General features: G+C 35.9%; 1 protein-coding gene across 14 annotated transcripts; it reads left to right on the top strand.

Annotated features, from left to right (window-relative positions):
• The first annotated feature begins 711 nt into the window (after positions 1–711).
• ATP7 (copper-transporting ATPase 1) lies at positions 712–23,545 on the top strand. 14 transcript variants are annotated; one of them, XM_046619918.2, is made up of 15 exons: positions 712–852; positions 2,179–2,251; positions 3,065–3,116; positions 15,155–15,561; positions 15,786–16,078; positions 16,179–16,400; positions 16,585–16,814; positions 16,911–17,100; positions 17,228–17,461; positions 17,532–18,402; positions 18,510–19,096; positions 19,204–19,407; positions 19,527–19,747; positions 19,921–20,085; positions 21,539–23,342. In XM_046619918.2, the coding sequence occupies exons 2-15, from the start codon at positions 2,185–2,187 to the stop codon at positions 21,666–21,668; spliced, it is 3,873 nt and encodes a 1,290-aa protein (XP_046475874.1). In that variant the 5' UTR covers positions 712–852; positions 2,179–2,184; the 3' UTR covers positions 21,669–23,342. The 14 variants fall into 14 exon arrangements, 10 of the variants coding, with proteins under 10 accessions (XP_046475874.1, XP_046475873.1, XP_046475879.1 ...); XM_046619917.2 differs by having other exon boundaries at positions 3,062–3,116; XR_006882484.2 differs by lacking the exons at positions 712–852; positions 2,179–2,251; positions 3,065–3,116 and adding exons at positions 8,450–9,128; positions 23,431–23,545 and having other exon boundaries at positions 21,539–22,307; positions 23,015–23,120.
• Positions 23,546–23,568: the final 23 nt, after the last annotated feature.

Genomic DNA, 23,568 nt, shown 5'->3' with positions numbered 1-23,568 from the left:
TTTTTTATTATTCGATAGATTAACTTTAGACCATCAGCTCTGCTCTCTGATAGATGATTTTCTCGGTTATTTTCATTGACCTAACGCGTTAAGTGAGCATGTAGGCACCGTAATACGCTAAATATTCAAAATTGAATAACACTCTGTCGCAAGTTCACGTAATGACCATCACCTGGGCGTATGCACATTATCTGTGTGTTTCCGCATTTGTAAGAAGACAACTGACATTTGCGCTTCTGAAAGAAGCTTGCTGCACTTGCGGCATATGACATGCATGTATGTACATAGGTATATACATGTATGTTTTCTGCCGCAAAACAGCAAGTTACTTGCCCAATACCGAGCCAATTTACACCATACATGTTCAGATTGAGATGCAATCAATTTATCTTTCTATTTGTCTTTCTTTCGCGGCTGTTTACCACGGAGCTGTTTCAACATTATCTATATATCAGCGTAAGCACCAGACCCAAGATAACGAGGGTAGCGTCAATATAAACCCAAGATTTATGTAGACATAAAAAGACAGTTATCCTTCCACCATATTTGGTTTGTCGCGGGCTTTCACGACCCCAAAAAATACCCTAAAAATTTCTTTCCCGGTTGCTCCCCTTTTAAGCCGAGGTAAAATGCCCCTAGATCTAGAACAAATCCCCTGACCTGGCAACACTGATATTTCTTAATTCGAATCGAGACTGGCGAATCGACTTGAAGTCGAAACAGTTAATCGATCAGTGTGAATCAGCTGTCTTGTGAGCGTGTGTTTTGTGCCCACTTTGAACATAGCAATAGTTATTTACGACGGTTATCCATATCATTGGGGAGGAAATGCAAGGGGTTATTTAATTAAAAGTAAGTATCGCAGTCATACTGGCAAAGCCGTTCTTTATCGAAACTCCAGCATGAACGCGAAGGTGTTTTCCTTACCCCGTCCCACGCATCACGGTCACGTAGCCTTCTGACAGCCTATGTAACCCTACAGTTTTGCTGCAGGATATGACTTACTTTTATTTATAATATGTAGATTTATATGTGAATATCAACACGATAAGGCGGAGATTATACCCGTCTTCTTTCAGAATTTCGTTGCCAGACAGATTTCGCGTGGTAAATAACGTCGGAGATCATTCGCAACGATTTAAGGTTATACCCGAATTATGTGTGGGGAAACTGAGCATATCGTGATGTTTTCGTTGTTTTCCACAATAACGCGGTCATCGCTTCTGCATATCGGAACAATTTTTATTTTAAACGTTAGAACCGATATTGACGTTGCACTTGCGTTTATGCTCTGTGTCGGTGAACATTAATTCGCTTATAGCAGTTTCTAAATCTCAGCCATTGTATAACTGAGATTAGAGACATCGACTTATTACCTGATTAAGATCCAGACAATGGATGGCAATGTTATCACTACCATATCAATAACATTGTTTTTCATAAGTTGTCTGCAATTTCTTTTTTTAGACGCTATCTTACCGCCGTCGGATAATTATCGATCATTTAAACGTGAACAGAAAGTTCCAAGATGCAGTTTAGAAGCACTATCATTCCTTCTCGCTCAACTAACGTTATATGCATTCCTAAAAACCGTGTCGATTGGCTGCAGCTGTATGACGTAAATGCAACCGATAGCGCCGCTAATTTGGCGCTAAAATTTGAACGACACGATATTAAATGTCACTTTCGTAGCCACTTGTTTTTTTTTTTTTTTTCTAAGAATTTTATGAATCGGCACTTCATATTTATGTTAAACCTGCACTTGAATGTAATTTAATCGAAAATTTAACTGCACACTTCACTCGTCCGATTCACAAATGTGTATTGTGCACACAAATGTGCAGGTATTCTAATGGTATCTTTGTTAAATCATTACTATTCGTATAACTCGAATTATGACTTCTTCGAAATAAGCCGGAAATTTTATTAAAAATGAGTACACAATGTTTTAAAACCCGCGTCAGTATAAATCATAATAATTGTAATTAAAACACCGAATTTTTTTCTTTATATTCTCTTCAATTAGAATCGTATCTCATTGCTGATAACAACGCTACAGCCGATGCACCCGATCATTCCTCTTATTGGAATATTTGTATCCACGTAGAATGTAGTTCCCTTCGTCAATAAACGTTATTGCGGATTTAATACACGTATTTATTCAGTGCTTCATTTCAGGTGAAGATGGAGTGGCAAATCAATGGCAATAGAGAAGAAAAAACATCAGTTGCCAAGAACGATCATGAGCTAGGTATGTGATTGTGAAGTCAAGTCACATCTGTATTAATATTATACATATCAATGTGCCATGTTTCATTATTCCATTTACCTCCCAAGTGAAAGATTCGTGTAACTAGAATGTCTGCCTGCGAATTTTCGGTTCTAATCGCGTACTTTGATCCATTAGATTTTTCAAAACGCTCCTTGAAATTCGGTCAGACATTATAATAAACATACCGGAGTATTTTTTACCAACAGAAGTTTAATCCACACAACTTTCGACAAGCAGGATTCCTCTGGAACCCAGTTTTTTTTTTTTTTTTTACTTCGCTACACGAGATCGAGTGCGTATATTCACCTTTAATTTTGCGAATGCAATTGAAGTAAAATTTTTTTTAAATGTGACGACCGTTGAAGATTGATACAAATCTATTTTTCCCAGCAATTGAACAAGTTGCGTGTGAGTTGCAGGAATTACTCATCCCGCGTTGCCATTCTCGACGAACTGCGTCATGATTAACGTCTTCGGAAAACAGAGAATCTAACAAAGTATCCCGTCCACTGCAACGTTCCGTACAATAGAATCAATGGTTATATCTTATCGGGCAGCGTAACGCGTTGGCGTATCGATATTTTTTTTCCATTCATTTTTTCTCTTTTTTCCGAAAGTAGTTCATATTTGTGAGGTACTCGATGTCACTAATCTTCTATCAGAATCGCACCACGGAATATTAGTCTTTGTTCAACTCTCGTCCTGGTTCGTCTCGCGCTTATTGCAATCGTTTATCACTCAGTCACAGTCCGGATAGCCTGTATCATCCTCAGATCACGTCTGTTCCAGAAGAAACGAGTCAACCTCGGGTACAACAAATGGAAACCGAAGTATCGAAGACTGGGTAAGTTATCGTAACTTTTCACTCAATCAAAACTTAGTTCCTAATTGAGAATTAACAGAGTCGACTTTACGTTGTGTGAAAACGTAAACTTGATCGGTATAACGTTTCGACACCTGATAGAAAATTAGGTCCCGACTGACCGAACAATCCCTGACCATGGACCGGGATTTCCCTTTCTCTAATGCACACGAGTTACGTGGGAAAAAAAATCTCGTAAAAACTACTCGCGGTATAGTTCGACGTTATTCGGAGTATCGTGAGCAATCCAGTTCTGATCCATTCACCGTCAAGTTCGAGGCTGTTAATATCGAGAGATCTCAATATTTAAAGTTTATATATAACAAAGAAGTGTCGGTTACCTCCGGTTGATAATCAACAAGCGGTAACAGTTTACGTATTTATAACAAACACCCATATTTTCATAACTCTTCCACCACGTTCATACAGTTGTGTTTACAGTGATACGGTACAATATGCGGTGTCAGCGGTAACTACGTGCTTTCTAACGAGTTACAACACGTCACATATCGTCTAGATGTTATTAGCTAGTCGTTACGTGAGCGTGTTCGTGAAATAATTATGAAAACTAAAATAATGTTCATTTGAATTTTTCGTTTCACCGTAGACGTATCGCTCCGCAGACTCACCAAATTTTCACCGTTTATTACACGTGGACTAACCAAGTGCTGGATAAATATTCAAAGTCACGTGTCGAACCTTTGCTGTAATAATTAAAATTCAGTCACCGCATGTTCACCGCGTGTTTTGGTTTTTCTTTTTTCTTGTAATTTGAGTACCGTGTAAGATCCAGGAAAAAAATGTCTGCGTAAAATAACTTTCCACGTGAATCAACACGCCGATCCGCAAACGTTATTAAAAACGATTGAGAGCGGTTTCTTCAACACGGTAACTGCCTCTTCGAAGGTTGAGAAGTTGTTTTTCATCACTTTTTGAGTGCATTTGTTCCGTGCTACCCGATTTCGCTAACTGCATAGCGTGCCAATTGCTCTCGGTAACGATAATTTCAACCTCAATACTTGGACAATGTTAACAATATACATTTTATCATTTCTTACTTACTCACCTTTGACTGTGGAGTTGTAATCATAAACTTCCAGGTGCACCCGGGTACGCAAACACAGCGAAGCCTATGGTGTTCTTCCGAATTGATTTTTAGCCGGAAATAGAATTGACGTTGCAGTTATCCTCAATATTTCACCATACAATTCCCATTCGACCGACGTGTCTGCATCGAGAACATCGGGTCACGTAACTCTCGGTCCGCACGTGTAAGATGACCTATCGTAGATTATAGTCCGTTCTCGGAGTCCGGCGCGTTTTCTTATATTGACATTGCGCACGACTCCGACTTGCGGACGTGAGACGTCTCGTACAATACCAGTTTCAATTGTTGTGTTTATTGCACCCGGCCCTATCAGAGATTGAGCGTTTAATCGTTATCTGCTTTCGGTGGTTCCTGAATTCCTCTACTTACAATCAGGCCTTCCAATTCTTGTCCAACCTTTCTCGCGGTAACATAAATTTGAAATTTTCATGAATTTGTTTATTTCAACACCCCACCAATTTGGTATTCGCATTTCAATAGCCTGATTGCGAGTCGCTTGACTTATGACTCGGAGTAGACTGTGAATCGGAGTTTAAAAAACACCTACGGATTAGCTTTAATTTCACAAAGCAAACACCGCGCTCAGTGCTCCCTCACTCTTCCTGGTGCAACATTCGATTTGTTCTTTACCGGTAATAACAACAGATAAGTTACTCCGACAAGGTGTGGATATACCTCGAGTGCTGTGTGAACAGCCGCGGCAGTCCGTTCTGCGTTATCAGTCACCGAATGGTTATTGTACCGGACGCATCTATATCGGTTACCTGCTATGGATATTAAAAAATTATAACCAGAGCTCGATCGCGTTTCGGGTCGTGTTTAAAAACAAATAAAAAAAAAAAAATATACATAACAACGGAAAGAATCTGGTTTTAATCTTGTTTAGATCAGTCGTCGAATTATCGTTCACAGTGCTTTTCCGGAAAGTATAAACTCTTTCATTTTACAAACACGATATTCAAGTGTTGTTTCAGGTGCTGATTTTCAACACGCTTCAACGATTTTCTCAATAGAATTTGAACGTATTTCTATACCTGTAATCGTAAATGACGAACGTGATATATACACTGTATAATCGTAGTTTAAACATACGAGTCGTGTGAAAAGAAACTAAACTATGACCGCGTCCGTGTGTGAATGGAAAAACAGTGCGTGACTGACTAGCTGTGCGCGTTTCTAATATCTAATCCTCCTTTAACTAAATTAGTATTATTCTGTAATTAATTTTTTAATAATGAAGAGCAGTGCGAACGGTTTTCGGTATCAGCAGCTAAAAAACGACAGTTTGTGGTAAGTAAATTTAAAAGAGAAATATATATGTACACATATGTAGGTATATGATGAAATGTATGAAATAAGATACCCTAATGGGCAATTGTCTTTCTAACTACTAGTCAATGAGTCGTTACTCTGATAAACTTTTATCCGTATGAATGAAAGGATGTTTTTGTTTTGTCCCGATATCACAATGGAGCTTATACGTTGAAAAGTTGACGTTTCCGAGTTTCCGAGCTTTGCTTCCGGCCCGCGAGTCACTAGCTGGAAACAATCAATTCGACGTCGCCGTAAATTCCTATAATATTTGCATGTATATCTGAGTTAATTTAATGGGGGTTTTAATAACAAAAACCAGTTATACATCTACACCGCAATATATTCTGCAAGATGCATTCGATTATTACAGCCATCATACTTTTCGAGGACTCTAATTTGTGCAATAGTCTTTGGTGATAATTGCTGGAAATTGTTATTGCGCTTTTATTATGAAGCGTTTTGCAGTAAATAATCTCCGTATATAACTTTATACTATGTATACGACTGTGTCTCGATTTACGTGTATCTGTTTCTTCTTTATTGCTTAAACAGCTGTTCCTGAGTGAAAAAACCACACATACGCTTATGATTATAAAACGCGTATTAAACTGTATTTTAAGAAGATTGTACGATAATATCGACCGTTACTACTTAGAAGAATTCCCGGTCAATCGCTTTTGCGTAATATTTTTAATCGCTAAACAGTTAGGTATTTGTTTCTCCGCGGCGTAAATGTTTGTAAATTTGAAAGATAACCAGGTTTTCGTAAAAACATATTTTTCGACGATCGCATAAATCGTTTCGGTTTCGAGATCCAGCCGATATATTTCCGTCGCACGACGTTTTCTATTAAAATAAATTTTTGTCTCGTAGAATTTATTTGAGGTATCAATATATGTTTGCGCATAAGCACAGCCGCTGTGCGAGTTACATAAAACATTCAGTAGATACGTACGTATGTTTCACACGATAAGCTTAATAATTACTATAGCATCACTACTATCGGCGATAAACACGTTTTGTTCGTCTTCTTTTTTGAAATATTGAATGCCTGAGTTGTACCTAATCACCACTGTTACTTGGAAATATTAATTCTCAAGGAAAAATACAGCATCTCGGCACGCTGTGCATGCCGTGTTACATTCAACTTGGCATATATTTTATCTACGTATCAAAAATTGTGCGGTATACTAAAACTAATACGAGATGTAAATTTTTATTTTCTATTGTAAAAGCTTATTCGTTGATAATTTCGTACTTTGGACAATAAATTATCGTACAAAACCATACACGCCTGTAATAAAGAAACCGTGATTTGTATGTATAATGTGTTTGAACCGTTTTGTATTTATTGAAATACCGATGGCAGACAACAGGTTTAAAAATATGATTCTAAAACCGGTTTCACGAAATTGAAGATCGACGAATCAGATATTTCGTGGTTCTGTGGTGCCTGGTTGTGTACGTATTTCATTTTCTCTATCTGCTGCTATAACGGCGTCGAATTGGTACACTCTTCGATATACTCGCTGCACTATAAGGTGCAGTTGATTTCACAAATGACGACTATTTACACCTGATAGAATCTGGGACACGTGCCTGCATACTTCGATCTCTCCTTCATTTTCCTCGCGATTCAGAACAACGCTACGCTTATTCAAACGCGTGCAGTAATTATAACGCACAAAATCGAGCGTTCGCTCTTTCAACAATACGATCTCAATGGCAAAAATGAAGTATAGGCAATTATTCGTGTCATTGTCACAGGTGGCACTAGAACCGGGAGAGAAGTATTTGCGTCGTGAGAAATGCGTATGTTACATGTATTTACACAGAATTGGTAAAGTCGATTCGATAATCGTCTGATCGTATCACGTTCGTAATTGTCGTTGTTAGGAAAGGAAATTTCATGCGGTGATACGACGATACTCTTTCGTATATAGACGAATAATCTTGCTACACATTATCGTAAACTGAGGTAAGCAGCTAAAGTTAAACAAACATATTAAACTTTTTGAAAAAAGAAAAATGCAGTTCAGTTTTATCCTTATAATTCTATAAAAGCGTCGAGGGTTCAACGTATTTGACAAAATTTTGATTTTCGGACTTCACTAACTTATTCAAATGAACATTAGAACGTTTGGCTGCCAGCTCTTCATCCTCGTTTTTACATTACGCATTATACAACAAGACAAATTTACTTTGCTCTTGGCTTTACCCAATTTGCAGCAAGAGAGACGTTGTTATACGCATTTAGAATATTAACAATAATTAAACTCGCCGGCTTGCGGGAAATAAACGCAGTTTAATTCATGCTAATCGAAGTGAATGTATAAAGACTTTGTGCTCTTTCGATCCGAGAGTGAACAAGGAAAAAACCATTTGCAGTCGGCGAGATATATCGTTGTCTTCTTCGAACTTTTGCAAGCTGAAAGAACCTCGTCACGCAGAGCAGACCAATCGAGTGATTGACGAAATATAACCACTTTGCCTCTAAGAATTCGCGTTACACATAAACATCCGTACATGCAAGTAAATTCGTGATACTCTGAGATATGTACGTAAAAAAAAAAAAAGAAAAAATTTCCAACGAGAGCGACGTTATCGCTGCGTTTAATAAACCGAATCGCTGATTAGAAACAATTATTGCAAGTGGTTACACGCGATAAGCAACAAAGGAAATCTTACACATACTCGGATAATCGTCGTTGCTCTAATTTCCTCCGTGTCTACCGTTGCCAAATCAGACTTTCCTGCTTGATACCCACAATTATCCCCACTATTTTCATCCTCTCTTTTTCTCTCTCCTACTCAAGTGCCTGCAACGTATTTTTATTTTTCCCTTTCCCATGCTATAAACCACCGTCAACCGGCCGATTCTTGAACGAGAATTTCATTCGCGGCGTAGTCTTGATCTTGGATCAACGAAATCTGTTTGCTTTCTATTCTCGGTTCATTTCGTCTTGAATTAGCCGTAATAAATGACTCGAAAATGTTGAATTTAGCAAATTTGTACGCGTGGTGTAAAATGGTTTTTCTGTGGTAAACGACATCCGGTTATTATAAATTTCACTACTGTCTTTGTATAATACTATTGGACTTGTTGTTCTACAAACTAAACACAATGCGTCGAGTTAAATGTTCGTCAAGTTTTCGATCGAAAAAACCTGCGTTTATCTCCCGTAACGTAAACAATCGATCAACGACACAGTTGTGATAGTTTTGTGAAATATAATGTGAAATATCCCGCATTCTTGTTTACGCGTACTGTGAAAGTATTTTGGTGAAAATTTGTTTGATTAAAAAGATCTACCTATATGCGGTTGGAAAATAGTTGTTGCCAACTATTCCGATTTTCTACTGCAGAATGAAATTAATCCTAAGTTTGACAAAGTGAAACAACAAGTCTTGTGAAAGCGTGTCGAAATGACGAAGTTTACCGGGCCTCTGGTGCATGGCGCCAAACTGGTTTACCAGAACTTAACGGATATCGCGACAAACAGTTCATTCAGCAAGGCTGACAAAAAAACCTGCGAATATCAGCGAGATTTCGAAAATATAAAGCTCCTTGGGTCAGTATTTGTATCATTTTGTGTAGATAGAAAAGTACACGTGTTCTAATGATAACTTCCCCTTGATTATGCACTATGCGTAATTGGTGTAGGTATGTACCGTGTTTACTGAAGCGATGCACTGCCTTGCGTTTTGCATGGAAAAATGTTCAATTACGGATATTATTGACGGTGTGAAGAAAGCGAGGAGAGGAAGAATGTTGCCTATTTTTTTTTGTTGAATTTCTTATGGATGATTTCAAAATCGATATTTACGTATCGACTTGTCATATTTTATTTAGCACGAGGTTGAAGTTAGTAAACTGAGAGAAATTTTTAATTCCGGTTACCGCTCAGTCCTTAAATATTTTCATTTTTTACCAGAATCGGAAAATATAGTTCTAGGTAGAAAATGAAAATTAGTTTCCTAGCTGTCACCGGAAAGTCGGGTATCCGTTACTATTCTTTCTCATTACGATCACCGTTGCTACATTTTCTCGCAACTGTTGCGAAAATTTAATGCTTGTGTAACGATAAATTGATGTCAAAGCCTTGTTTAACTAAAAAAGTAGAGTAAACCTCAGAAACTGATTTTGCGTTGCAATAACCAGAAAAGGATCGACAATAGCGCAAAATGGTTAGGCGTACCTCGTTTTTAGTAATTCCAACAATATTCAAACAGTTTTTTTAACGATATCTGTTTTACTCAACTTTTTCTAGTTACTGTAACAAATGAAATTTTTCTCAGTATAACGTTATCATAACAAAACATTGGGAAAAAATTATTATTTACTTATTTTTACTGTGATTTTGAAGTCACTAACAATAAGATTGCAAAATATGAGTACATTTTGTTTTATTACAGTTTACTGAAATTCAAACAGTTCAAAAATTGCGACTTAACGGTTTCTTTTTCTCAGCATGAATCGTTACGGTAACGTTACTAACTTCAACACGATCATCGCGCGTGGATGGTGATCCAGTAATAATTTACGGCTTCACTTCGACGCGCTAATCTGTAGTATCCGCGAATTTATACTCTTTAATCGAGCATCGCACGAGGTGTCTATTCGTAAGTCACGTTTTTGATAAATTAATCATCTCGCAGAAAATACGTAACGTGGTTAAAATTATTGACAAGCTCCGGATAAGGTACCGATTATGTTTGGTTTTGTTTTTTTTTTTTTCTTCTCTTCTCTTGCGAACACTGTCCACTGACTTGAGTTCCGCTAATAACTTTCTAATGCGACGTGACAGCACGTTACGATAGCCGTGAAGAAAAACAGGACTTTGCTCGCTGCGTGGACGTGTCATATTATTGAAATATATCATATTTCACGACAATCCTTTCTACTGGTCGGGTTTTAGAGCATTTAGATTAACGTAGCGTTATCGTCGTGATCGGAGATACGGAATTTTAATTTTGCTCATCCATAATTACTACATACTCATGCAGTCCTGTATATTACACAAATATGTACGCTATTTACTCTAAAAACAGTAAATTTCGTTCATAAAGGTGACGGAAGAAGTGAGGTAAATTTAAAAAAATCTTATGTGATCTATCGGCAAATAGCCTAGATGATATCTATTGTATATGACATCTACCACAATCATAATGCAAAATTCTAAACGAATATTTTTAATGTTGTATGTGTTTTGTTAACAGGTACGGAGCTTAACTGAAAAATTCTACAGTCACACTCTTCCGGCGGAAGTCAGCCTAAAGTCAGCCATTTTCGAGATGTGAGATAAAATACGTTTTTCAAGATGGCGACTTTCGCCGGAAGTGTGTGGCCGTAGACTTTTTAAGCTAAATTCCTCACCTGTCAATAAAACGCATGCAACATTAACAAAATTTGTTCAGAATTTTTCATTATGTCCCTATAAATTTAATCTCTACCGTTTCGGTTACATATAGTAGGGGTAGACAAACCCGGTACATTTCTAATCAGATCAAATGAGAAAAAATATAGAACATTCGATGTCAACTTGACCAGATCCTGATCCTCTTCTTTATTGTTTCTCCTGAAATTTTTCATGAACCTAAATTAATTTCTCACATTTTTTCGGTAAAATCCCCTACGAATGACTGGTGAAAGAATCTATTTTTTTTTTCTTTGTTTCTATTTTGAAAAGACAAGTTTATCGACTTTTCAAAATTTCTTAAAAATTCGAAAAAATAGTAACCTCACGTAATTCAACTAATTAAAGATGTTCTTGGTATCTGAATACCTTGGACGAGATCGTTCATCGTCACAGATCACGTCCCAAAACGATTGGAATGAAATGTAGCATTTTTGATATTTTTTCCGGATTTTAAAATTAGGAAGCTTTTTACAGCTTTCGCAAGTCATTGCTCCTAGGGGATTTTGTCGGAAAAAAGTGGAAGTATTTCAGGTACTGTTCCCGCAAAAAAAAAAAAAATCAGTAATAAGAAAAAATCTGAGAGCGAGGACCTAGTCGAATTGACACCGAATGCCCCATATATTACCGTCAATTCAAATGACACGACCCGCTGATAGCTACCTGCGCGTGAAAAGTATGGTTGATCGCAAGCTTTGCAATTCTATACTTGTAAACATTCGTTTGAAACAATAATTCGGTATTTGAACACCTGTTAATACCTGCCGGCTTAATAATTCCAAATATTTTTGTAAGTTATTATACTGTTGCACACGTTTCGTGTTACATGCGTGCACTCAATGTCACCGTATAATTCATTACACATGCTGTCTTATTTCATTGTTGTCATACTTTTTTACGGTTAATAAATATTTTCTCTTATTAAATTACGCATGTTTTTTCTCTTGAAATAATTACCCGGGAAATACTTTTGCATAGGGAATTTTATGTGTAATACCGTTTTAAATTTATAAACTGGACACAATGGGTGGTGAAAATGTCGATCTAACTTAAAACTAATACACAAAGAAACCAAAGCGATGTTAATGCAAAATGCTTTGTTGACGATAATCTTGTTTTTGCAACTGCGATGGAATGTACAAGAAGGTTTGGACTTGCAAAATTACAGAAGTTATTCATTTTTCGACAGATTTCGAGACTTGACGTCTTGCGCAATGATCAATCTAAAAGTCACACTCAACTTTGTATTTGCATTCGTGTCTAAATAGATTAAGTGAGCTCAGACAAAGTACAAGAAGACCTTTGTCCAAAACTTTAAATCGTCGTGAACGTGGCTCTTACTCAAGAGTGGTTTGGTCTACTTATGAATAACAGACATACCTTCTTGACAAGAGTATTGCCAGATGGAATAACAAGTAATAACCGACGACTTTGTGTACCGTCTGCAGTATTCAAGTTTTTTCTACATTCAACGGCATACCTAAAAGTTATTTTTGAATGTAAAAAAACAACAAATAACATTAACGTGAAGATGGTATTGAGAATATTAATAGCTGTTCGAGTAACAGGCGAAATTGTTATTGCGTAGCATTTTTAATGTAACTCATGATTGAGTACCCTGATCTTAACTTGCTTGATTTTCCGTACTTGTTCGAACTGATTTCCCGTGAGATGTGAAAAAAATTTGATGAAATTGGAAAACAGAAATGAATTTAGCAACAAGAAATACTCTCTTATTGAAAACAATTTTTACACCTGTACGTCTGCAGCTTCTGCTTCTTCTGAAATAAGACATTTTACTCAGCGTTTCTTGATTATTCGAAATACAGTCAGGTACAAAACATATTTTTTTCACCTTGACGTTATCCTTCATCACTTATTCAAGTTATGATAAGTCTTATTTAAACATTGAACCCACCTCTACTTACATTCAATTGTTTATTAAATATATAGATTTTCTTCACCCATGTCTAAACATCAGAAAGGATAAATTCACGCTTAAAAAACGCTAGCAACCACTCGATTTTCTTAGCCTTTCTTAAATTACATCTTGTGATTTTTTTTTTCGCACCATTTACTGTACGTAAAATGTTACTGAAATATGAGTAAACTAATATACGTCACACAATCAATATCGTGCTACCAGCACAATCTTTATCGCACCATATATTTCTTAATCCAATTGGTAAGTCAAAACAGAATAATTTTATCCAGCCAATTTATCAAAATCCCGGGACTTATTAATGACGTCGTTGTATTGTCGTGCACTATGTGAAATGCAACAATCTTTTCATAATTATTAATCGTGGAATTTATTTTCCAATCACTAACAATCACAACCTGTCTAACAATGAGTTACAATCATTTGGAAAGATCGAAATTTTTTCGATCGAATAGCCAGAACAATAATAAGTAACAAAAAATATTGTAGCTCTTCTAGTAATATGATCTATTTTTATTTATGTGATTTACGTAACGAAGATACTAAAAAAAAGTATTTAACCCTTCAACTGCCAAATTTTTTTCGAGTTGAGAAAAACAAAATTTCTTCACTCCTGAAAAATTGGAATCGAAGAAGAGGAACAAATAAATACTTTTAGTGAATTTCGATCAGGATTTAAGATTTTTCAAGTGAAAAAGAAATGTCAACGCGATAGAAATGAATCGATTCATCGTTTCAAGATTTATAATCTTTGACCCTGCAGCGGTTGAAGCTGATAATGTTTGTTGTAAAAAATTAGCTTATCTCGTTATGCCTTGCCTCGTTTTATGGTACAGAGCTCTCAAGACTCCGGCAACACTCTGCGGAAGCAATTTTACTTTTTTCATACTTCTTTTAATCCATCTGTACTACGACATCTATACTTATCTTGTGATATATCAGTGCCGTGTGCAATTTATACCCTAGTCTTAGCGGAGGAGAAGGAGACATGGATGAAATTATAAATTAACGATGAGTTGTAGTGGCTCACGATGTGAACTAAAAATCATCAAATGCTGTTTGTGCTTAAAGATACTGTTGCTTTTATCACCGTTCGATAAACTCTAAATTTCGCTAACATATATTGAATAAAACTTCCTGCAACGTAGTAATAATTAGCGACGTCGTAATTTTTTCCTTAAAAATTGTTGTACGAATTTGATAATATAAACTAGTCGGTGTAACGTGATAGGGCCACAGATATTCTGCAGCCTTCGTTCTACAGTTCCTGCATAAAATGATTATCATATAAGTTTCATATCAGTTACAAACACAGTTCACAATCGCTTCGTAGTTGTTGCATTGATTTCTGTCGATGACGACTAGACTCGACACGATTTTCATTTTACAATTAGACAAGCTGTATATCATTTGCCAAAGAACAGAAATTGTGATACTTGTGTAGGCACAATGAGCTAACATATGCATATACAGTACAGATAATGAAGGGTGACTCATCAATCGCACCATAAATGCAGTAAATTCATAATAGAGAAAAGAAAAATATCACCCTAAAGAAGACATTTAATTTAATTTTCTATTTTTAATCTACTTGAAGTTTCATCTGATCAGCTTATCGGTGCATCGAAAATTTTTGCTAAATTAGTAAATTACATAGTTGACTGCATTAACCATGAGTGATGATAAAAACCCACTATTGACCTCAGCGTGTGGTACCTCAGATATTGTGTGGTAAGCGTATGACAGTTGGTCACTATCTTTTGCTATTTACAAAAGAGCTAAACGTTATTCGCATTCAGTTCAGTGAGGAATAACTGTATTGATTAATAAGCCGAATGCGAAAACGTATGTGGTAAAAGGCCATCGTGTTATTAATTTTCGATTGTAAGAAGTTTATCTCTTTTTTGTGATATTTTTACTATCTTGCTTTGAATTAGCCAATTTATATCATTTTCTACCTTGATGAGCTTATTATATGCAATGATTAGCTCTAAGATCTTAATGATTGTCAGAAAATTTCCTACAGTAAAGTATCAAGTACAAAAAAGTAAAAATATTTCATGACCGCGTTTAGAAAACTGACCTTTTCACATTTTTACTACTTCATTTATGTAACTTTTGTATGTGACTACAATTCTCTCACCTCACCTACAGTTCTCTTTAACATAATAGGAATACCAGTGAACAATTTCTGAGAGTGAGAGGAGTATTAAAAATTTTCTCGTTATATTTGTTGCAGGGATGTGGAAGATGACGCTGATTTTGAAAGCACGACGCATCTGGTGCGGGTCCCTCGAATACCAGATGCTAACCACCGTACACCGAGCACGTCTAAAATCAAAATCACTATTGAAGGGATGAGCTGTCAGAGTTGTGTGAGAAATATTGAAGGAACTATAGGTGCCCGAAATGACGTTGTAAATATTAGAGTGGTCCTAGAAGAGAAAGCAGGTTATATTGAATACAAGAATAATGAAACTACAGCACAAGAATTAGCAGAAGCAATTGAAGACATGGGCTTTGCCGCATCTCTACCTTTACTAACAAACGATACTGCAAGTGAGGATATTTTAAAACCTGCAATAAGTACGTGCAGTATACACATTGACGGCATGACTTGTGGGTCTTGCGTTAAAAGTATAACAAGTAAGTTTCGTCTGAAAACTTCTTAGTAAGAGACGAATCAAATAAAGAACACGCAATGATTGCATTTTCAAATAACTGATCTGGCTCCTCCCCAAATCTACCTATAGTTTTAAATTTTGTAAAACTGCCCATCACTATAATGATATGATAATGTCTTATAATTTCAATACAACTCTTACGATACTTCACTTAATTTCGCCATAAATTGAACTGTGTGCATGTAGGTGTAATCTCAGAAAAGGTAGGAGTGAAAGAAATCGATGTCAGCCTAGACGCTAAAGAGGCAAAAGTATCCTTCAGCAGTGGTGATGTAACTGCTGATCAAATAGCAACTTATATTGAAGAGATGGGGTTTGATGCATTTGTTAAGGAAGTTAATGGACAGTTGAAAAAACCTCATGCTGATACTGGAACGAATAATAACTTGAAAAACGGAGACGTAATTGTGCAATTGAACGGCGGAGGTGACATTGTAATTGACGCTGTACATTTATCGAAATGTTTTTTGCACATCAAGGTACCTACATGAATCTTAGTTTTTATTCATTTAGTTTCTGTAAAATTCACCTGATTACCTAAATTGTATAATCTACAAACTATTTCCTTCTGTGTAACAGGGAATGACGTGCGCATCTTGTGTTGCTGCCATTGAAAAACACTGTAAAAAATTGTATGGGGTAGACAATATTTTAGTCGCCCTATTAGCTGCAAAAGCTGAGGTCAAATATGACCCAGAAAAAATAGCACCAGCTGATATTGCTTCCAGTATCTCTGATCTCGGCTTTCCAGCGTCTTTGATCAATGAACCCGGTTCTGGAGAAGGAGAAGTTGAGCTGAAGGTACAAAACTTATATTTGAATACAATCGTAGTAAATCGTTCCTTATTCAATAAACAAATATCAATAGACATTCTACAATTTAAGTGTCAATTAATGATTTTACGTTAGCTGAAGAAATCGAGGAAATAAGCCTGGTATATTATTATATGTGAATGATACGAATGCAATCTAACAATTCTTTCAGATTGCAGGAATGACGTGTGCCTCGTGTGTCAATAAAATAGAGTCTTCCGTGAAGAAGTTACCTGGTGTAAACTCTGCAGTGGTTGCGCTCACGACTCAACGTGGAAAGTTCAAATATGATCCAGAGCAAACTGGTGTTAGAAACATTGTCGAAAGTATCAACAAATTAGGTTTCACTGCTAGTTTATTTAGCAATAAAGACAAAGAAAATAGAGGCTATCTGGACCACAAGTAGGTTCACATATTCGTTTTCCCACGTATCCTACATTCTGATTCACGCTAACGATCATAATGCATGTCATGATTGTGTCAACTTTTCTGTTTCAGGGAAGAGATTCAGAAATGGCGTGTTGCATTTTTGATATCATTGATATTTGGTGTGCCGTGCATGATAGCAATGACGTACTTCATGTTAGTTATGTCTTTAGGTGAGAAAACTCACCACGATATGTGTTGCATAATACCCGGTCTTTCGTGGGAAAATCTGATTCTTTTTGTCTTCTCAACTCCCGTCCAGGTACTACATAACAATATGTCATTCTTCGAATACTTTGTTTAATGCACTAAGAATAATATTTCTACCCTATATCTTCAGGAGCATCTTAAATAATTGACCACCATGCATAATACAATCACTTTTACAGTTTTTTGGCGGCTGGCATTTCTATGTCCAAGCCTATAGGGCGCTCAAACACGGATCCACTAACATGGATGTTCTCATCTCGATGACCACAACGATATCGTATGTTTACTCAGTTGCCGTTCTAACTGCGGCGATAGCAATGCAGCAGCAAACTAGTCCGCAAACTTTCTTTGACACCCCACCAATGTTGTTAGTGTTCATTAGTTTAGGAAGATGGTTGGAGCATGTTGCTAAGGTATTACCTTTAAAATTTTTCATGTGTGAGTTTGAAAGTGTCAAATAAAAAATGCATTTTGAATTTTTAGGGAAAAACGTCTGAAGCCCTGTCCAAATTATTATCTTTGAAAGCAACGGAAGCAACCCTCGTTACGTTGGGTGCCAATAATGAAATACTTTCAGAGCGTTTAATAAGTATTGATTTAGTGCAACGTGGTGATACACTAAAGGTAGTTCAAGGTGCCAAAGTCCCAGTTGACGGTAAAGTTATCTCAGGTCATTCGACGTGCGATGAAAGTTTAATTACTGGTGAAAGCATGCCAGTGCCAAAAAAGACTGGATCTTCTGTTATTGGAGGGTCAATCAATCAAAATGGACCACTAATAATTACGGCCACTCACACCGGAGAGCACACGACTTTAGCACAGATCGTTCGTTTGGTTGAAGAAGCTCAAACAAGCAAGGCACCTATCCAACAATTAGCTGATAAAATAGCCGGATATTTTGTACCTTTCGTTATTGCTGTCTCAACAATAACTTTGATTGCTTGGACGGTTGTTGGCTACGTTGACAGAAGCAAATTGCCAATACCTGACGACGACTACATAAAGAAAAACGGCGGGAACAGAGAGGAACTAATTTTCCAGTACGCATTTCGGTGCGCCTTATCGGTGCTTGCCATTGCGTGTCCTTGTGCCTTGGGTCTGGCCACACCAACTGCAGTAATGGTTGGCACTGGAGTTGGAGCATTAAATGGTATACTGATCAAAGGAGCAGAGCCACTTGAAAATGCACACAAAGTTAAGTGTATTGTCTTTGATAAGACTGGAACTGTCACACACGGTGTACCTATCGTAACTAGAATTGGCCTGTTTGTTGATGACAAAGTTTGCTCCATTGCCAAACTCCTCTCAATAGTCGGAACTGCGGAAGTCAATAGTGAACATCCAATTGCGTCAGGTAAATTTGATGTACAAAACTTGTAGTTTTACGGAAGCCAGTCGGTGATGTAATGTTAATTGATTTACAAATCTTTTTCCTTTATTGCCTATACTTGTTTGATCCAGCTATTGAAAGGTACGTGAAACAAACAATTGGAACGGAAGTGAATGGGCAGTGTACAAATTTTCAAGCAGTCCCTGGATGTGGTCTGAAGTGTAAAGTGTCTCATCTTTCTGTCATGATGTCACATGCCGTAAAGTCAGAGAAGGTTGTTAATTACACAAACCAAGCCAGAAACGCAACAACTGGGACATTTAATCTGAACGGCGTACCTGTGGACATCGTGCTATCAGCTGGTTCCGTTCAGGAAAGACAGAACTTGGATTTACAATTATTATTAAGTCCAGATACTCACGGAGATCAAACTGATTCTAACGATGTATATGAAGTTGCGATAGGAAATAGAGAATGGATGAAGAGGAATGTAATTAATGTACCAACAGACGTTGACTTGAGAATGTCCGATGAAGAAGACTTAGGTCGCACTGCTGTTTTGGCGGCTGTAAACGGAACCTTAGTTGCTATGATCAGCGTGGCTGATACTGTGAAGTCTGAAGCACATTTAACAGTCTATACATTAAAAAAAATGGGACTTGAAGTTATTCTGTTGACTGGTGATAACAGAAAAACTGCCGCATCTATAGCTAGGCAGGTAATAAAATTTTATAATCAAATTATGATAGCCATATGATTCATTCTCCACTCAATACCATCACACCCCAACATTTACTAACGAAACCGTGAATAACACTTTTTTAGGTTGGTATCAGTAGAGTTTTTGCAGAAGTATTACCGTCACACAAAGTGGCAAAAATTCAACGATTGCAAGAACAAGGATTAAGAGTAGCAATGGTTGGTGACGGTGTAAATGATAGTCCAGCTCTTGCCCAATCGGATGTTGGTATTGCGATCTCATCTGGAACTGATGTTGCTGTAGAGGCAGCTGATGTTGTATTGATGAGAGTAAGTCTTATTCTGTTAGCTAAAATATGTGTAAAAAATTATTGAGTAATCATTTGTTCTATAGTGATGCTTGGCCGCAATTTGAAAATGTATATATAAGTAGGTAAAATATGTTACAGAATGATTTACTCGACGTTATTGCTTGCCTGGATCTCTCACGAAAAACTGTTCGCAGGATACGATTAAACTTTTTATTTGCTAGTATATATAATTTGTTGGGTATTCCAATTGCGGCTGGAATGTTCAGTCCTCTAGGATTTACTCTGCAACCCTGGATGGCTTCAGCAGCTATGGCACTGAGTTCAGTATCCGTTGTTGGAAGCTCGCTCATGCTGAAATTGTAAGTAATTGAAAAACATATCTTAAACACCAGAATCACCATATGTTAGTCATGGAGCTCACCTCAATAGGTATATGTTGAAAGTAATTTTGAGCTAGCCACCACTAAGTCGAAAGAATTAGATACTTTTTCTCAAGCGTGTTATCTATAACTTTGCGCCTATCATTACTCAGATATCGTAAACCAACGAGACCAGAATTGGAAACGTCGGAATATATTTCGGCAATGCATGCTTACTTTGCTGCAAGAAGTATGGACCTGGACACAATATCTATACATCGTGGTGGAGACGACGAAACAATACCCGCATTACTGAGATCATCTTCCACATTATCAAGGTATGCTCAGTCGAGCCATTCACTTCCGATTTTCCCAGAAAATGCAAACCACCAAAACGTATAGCCCCAAACGTTGTACCTAATTCTTGAAGAATAAAAAGCATTCAAGTACGGCAACCTATGCACTATAGGTTCCTATATGCCACTGCCATCCATTATGTATTTTTAATTAAGTTATTTCGGTATCACTATGTAGCTGATGCATCGACTGATGTTAGACTCGTTTTCCATTTATGATTATTATTATTATTATTGGGGATACTATAAAAATAGAATCTGTAAACCATTCAATTCAATTATATATTAATTCAATCTATAGCTAGTCTTCCAGGAAATTTTAGGTCATGAAGAACAGTTCTCTTGGATTCTAGTAGTGAATTTTTTTTTTTTGTTGATTGTTTGTTATTTTAATTTTTTTATCTTGTGATGTAGGGTATATGAAAATGTTGCGAATATCATATATTAATATGAGTTCTTATGTAGGCTGCGAAAGCTTCCTGATTCGGAGATTGAGCTACATATTTAAGAATTTTGTAAGTTTAACTTTTAGAATAGGTTTGTGTGAAAGCCTAATACTGTTCCAGTTAAATGATTGAAATATTGATATAACAAGAATTTCTCTGTTGTTGAAGCCTCTTGTATATTTTCCATACGCTTATTCGATCGAAAGAGAAGTTTGTAAGCTGAAATTTTTATTCTTATTGTTAATAAAAAATCACCTGCAATACTTTTTATTTAATATGTTTTGATTTGTAGTTTTGTGTTTACACTAACATAATGACATCGACTTTCTTTTTGTCAGTACATTCAGAATTTGGTCAAATAATTTTTTCACGCCGTAATTTTTGTTATTTTTCACGATTTCATTTTATTTCCAATCAATGAAAATCTGCCATGATTTTCTCTGTTTATGTCGAACGTGAATCATATACAATTTTTCATTTGATATGAATTTGAAATAGAATTCACAATTCTTTTACGAATCAGAACATGATTTAATATGGTCTCTTGTCTCAAACACCACAATGATTCGTTTTTGCCAACAAAAGAAAGAAAAATCCATAAGTAATTAACAGCCGACTAAACGACGAAATTCAGTCACGATGAACCACACTATTTCTATTGGAGAGGCTTAGTGTGACGTTTCACTGTTTTATTACTTTTTTTTTTCCTCGTATTTCCATTTATAAATAAAGCATCATCCCAAGGTTGACCTTTAACCCTTGTACGTTGATTTTTATCCTAAAATAAATTACGCCATTAGATAATATTGTTTGGACGCACGGTTTTTATTGAACTCACAATGATAAGGAGTTTTCTAAAGATAATAAAGAAACGTATGATAAACAATAAACTAGTGGCAATGTAATATAGAATTATAAATATTTTATTACTAACAATACATTCAACTTCGTTAATACTCACATTAAAAATCTTATATTTTATTCTGCAGGTTGTTCGGAAGGCCAAAAAATACAGAGGGTAGACTTCTCGGGGATGACAGCGAAGATGTTGATTTCGCCATAGATTTTGCTGGCAATAAGAAAGACAAAAAAAATGCAACAGAAATGACTCCGTTATAAACGAGGTAAATGTTGTTGCTGTGAAGCTTGTGCTAACGTGACCATAATTTTATTCAATATTTATTCTCGAGTTGAACAAACATACAATTTTTTATGAAAAAACTAACATGCATAACTTTTTATAGCCCTATATCAATGATCTGATCGTCAGCTGATAAAAGCAGTAGCTATATGTGATCATGGTATGTCTAGTTATTACTACCATTCGGACTCATTTTAAGTAATGTAAAAACTTAAACGCTTGAATAATTGGATAAACTCATGACTATAACTAGATAGAAACAAATTGTGACGAAATACGTGCAATCCCTATCGATAGCTGGAAATGAGGGACCCAGTGCGAATTAAGTATGGATAAGAATTTTTGTATGAAAGACATGTTTTGGGGAGCACACTTTAAGTGTTGTTACAAAAATATTGTAAGACCTCTTTTGCTAATTTTGTTCATTTGACGAAAACAAATTACTTAGTACTTAATTAATTTTTGACTGGTGATAGACAGTAACAACATTAAAGCAACATAGATATCCTGACTAATAATGATTGGATGAAATAAGATGCGTGGCCACATTCACAATGCTTGAACAAAAGCTTGGTGACACAATGTGCAAAATCCAGGCATTAGCGGAATGGAATGAGGTGTGTTTTACACTGCATCATAGCATGTTATCTTGTAGCAAGACTGCATTTAGCACACACGATCTTTTGTAATTATGTAAATATTTAAATATTTTGTATAAATATTGACTGCCATAATTTAGTCGGGATATTATTTTATCAATTGTAAAAAATGACGCACATGAATTATCAGAGAAATACTTTGAAATTGAATAGGATATTTTTGGCATAAAGCAGCAATAGCAGTTTTCTTACTTGATTAACGACTGTTTTTAATTGAATCACTTTTCTGTACACATGTTTCCATTATTTTGCGACTGATTCTATCTTGACTGCCAAAAATTTGAAGTTTTATCTTTTAAATCATTACCAAGTATTAAAATAATGTTAAAATTTAATGATGTCTTACAATTAACTATCCAATACTGTAAAAAATTGTCCATGAAAAAGTATCTATTGACAAAGTGTAATAATTTTCAGTTCTAATTATTCGCATCATTCACAATATCTCACGTATTGTTTTTCATAGTTCATGTAAATTATTATTATTATTGAATTCTATTATAGTTCTGACTCGTTTCACCAGAAACCCCCAGTCAGTGACCTGGTCTAGTATTAAGTGCCCTGACCAAATTAAGCATCAATTAAATCAAACTTTCCAAGTCAAGTTTATGACTGTAGATTTTCAATTACACTTTTTTGCTGTATACCACTTTATTATTTTTTAGGTAAAGCTCATCTCATAGACTATTGGATGAAATTTTAGATTTTAACTGATTACTTGCCAAAACTTTAGAGTCTATCATCGACCTGTGACAATAAAATTGTTCTAAGGTATTGTTTTTTTTTTTCATTGTTTAACATCATTGTACTTTTTAGTTACTGTACCATTTCAGAATCCGAAATATTCAAATTCACAGATTACTGACAATGGATTTGCTGTCTGTTTATATTCAATGTTGACCATTGGGTATTTTTAAGTCATTACAGTATCTGTACCTCCAAATATTTTATAAAAAAATAATTTTTTATTGACAATAAAAAGAAGTATTTTTAGTCATTGTTTAATCCTAAACGCGTGTCCATTACTCAATTTTATAATATTAAATGTCACATTCAGAATGTTATGTTTTATTTTCAAAAGGACGAGTTCTATAGCTGCAATGAATCGGTGCATTAAAAAATGTATGCCCTCCAAGGTCAGGTGACAAAGGTAGATGATGTCATAGATGTGAAGATATTACAGATTCAACGTTGTGTTTAACTTTATTTTTTTAAGATA

Source organism: Neodiprion pinetum, chromosome 4 (assembly GCF_021155775.2).
Source record: "Neodiprion pinetum isolate iyNeoPine1 chromosome 4, iyNeoPine1.2, whole genome shotgun sequence".
NCBI classification, from domain to species: Eukaryota; Metazoa; Arthropoda; class Insecta; order Hymenoptera; family Diprionidae; genus Neodiprion; species Neodiprion pinetum.
Note: the sequence above shows the minus strand (reverse complement) of the source record. Positions and strands in the feature narration are given on the sequence as shown.

Coding starts and splice junctions, on each gene's coding strand:
- ATP7 (XM_046619916.2), top strand. CDS start 8,983: ATGACGAAGTTTACCGGGCCTCTGGTGCATGGCGCCAAACTGGTTTAC. Junction 16,079..16,178: donor AATGTTTTTTGCACATCAAG/GTACCTACATGA, acceptor TCTGTGTAACAG/GGAATGACGTGCGCATCTTG. Junction 18,403..18,509: donor TGAACATCCAATTGCGTCAG/GTAAATTTGATG, acceptor TGTTTGATCCAG/CTATTGAAAGGTACGTGAAA.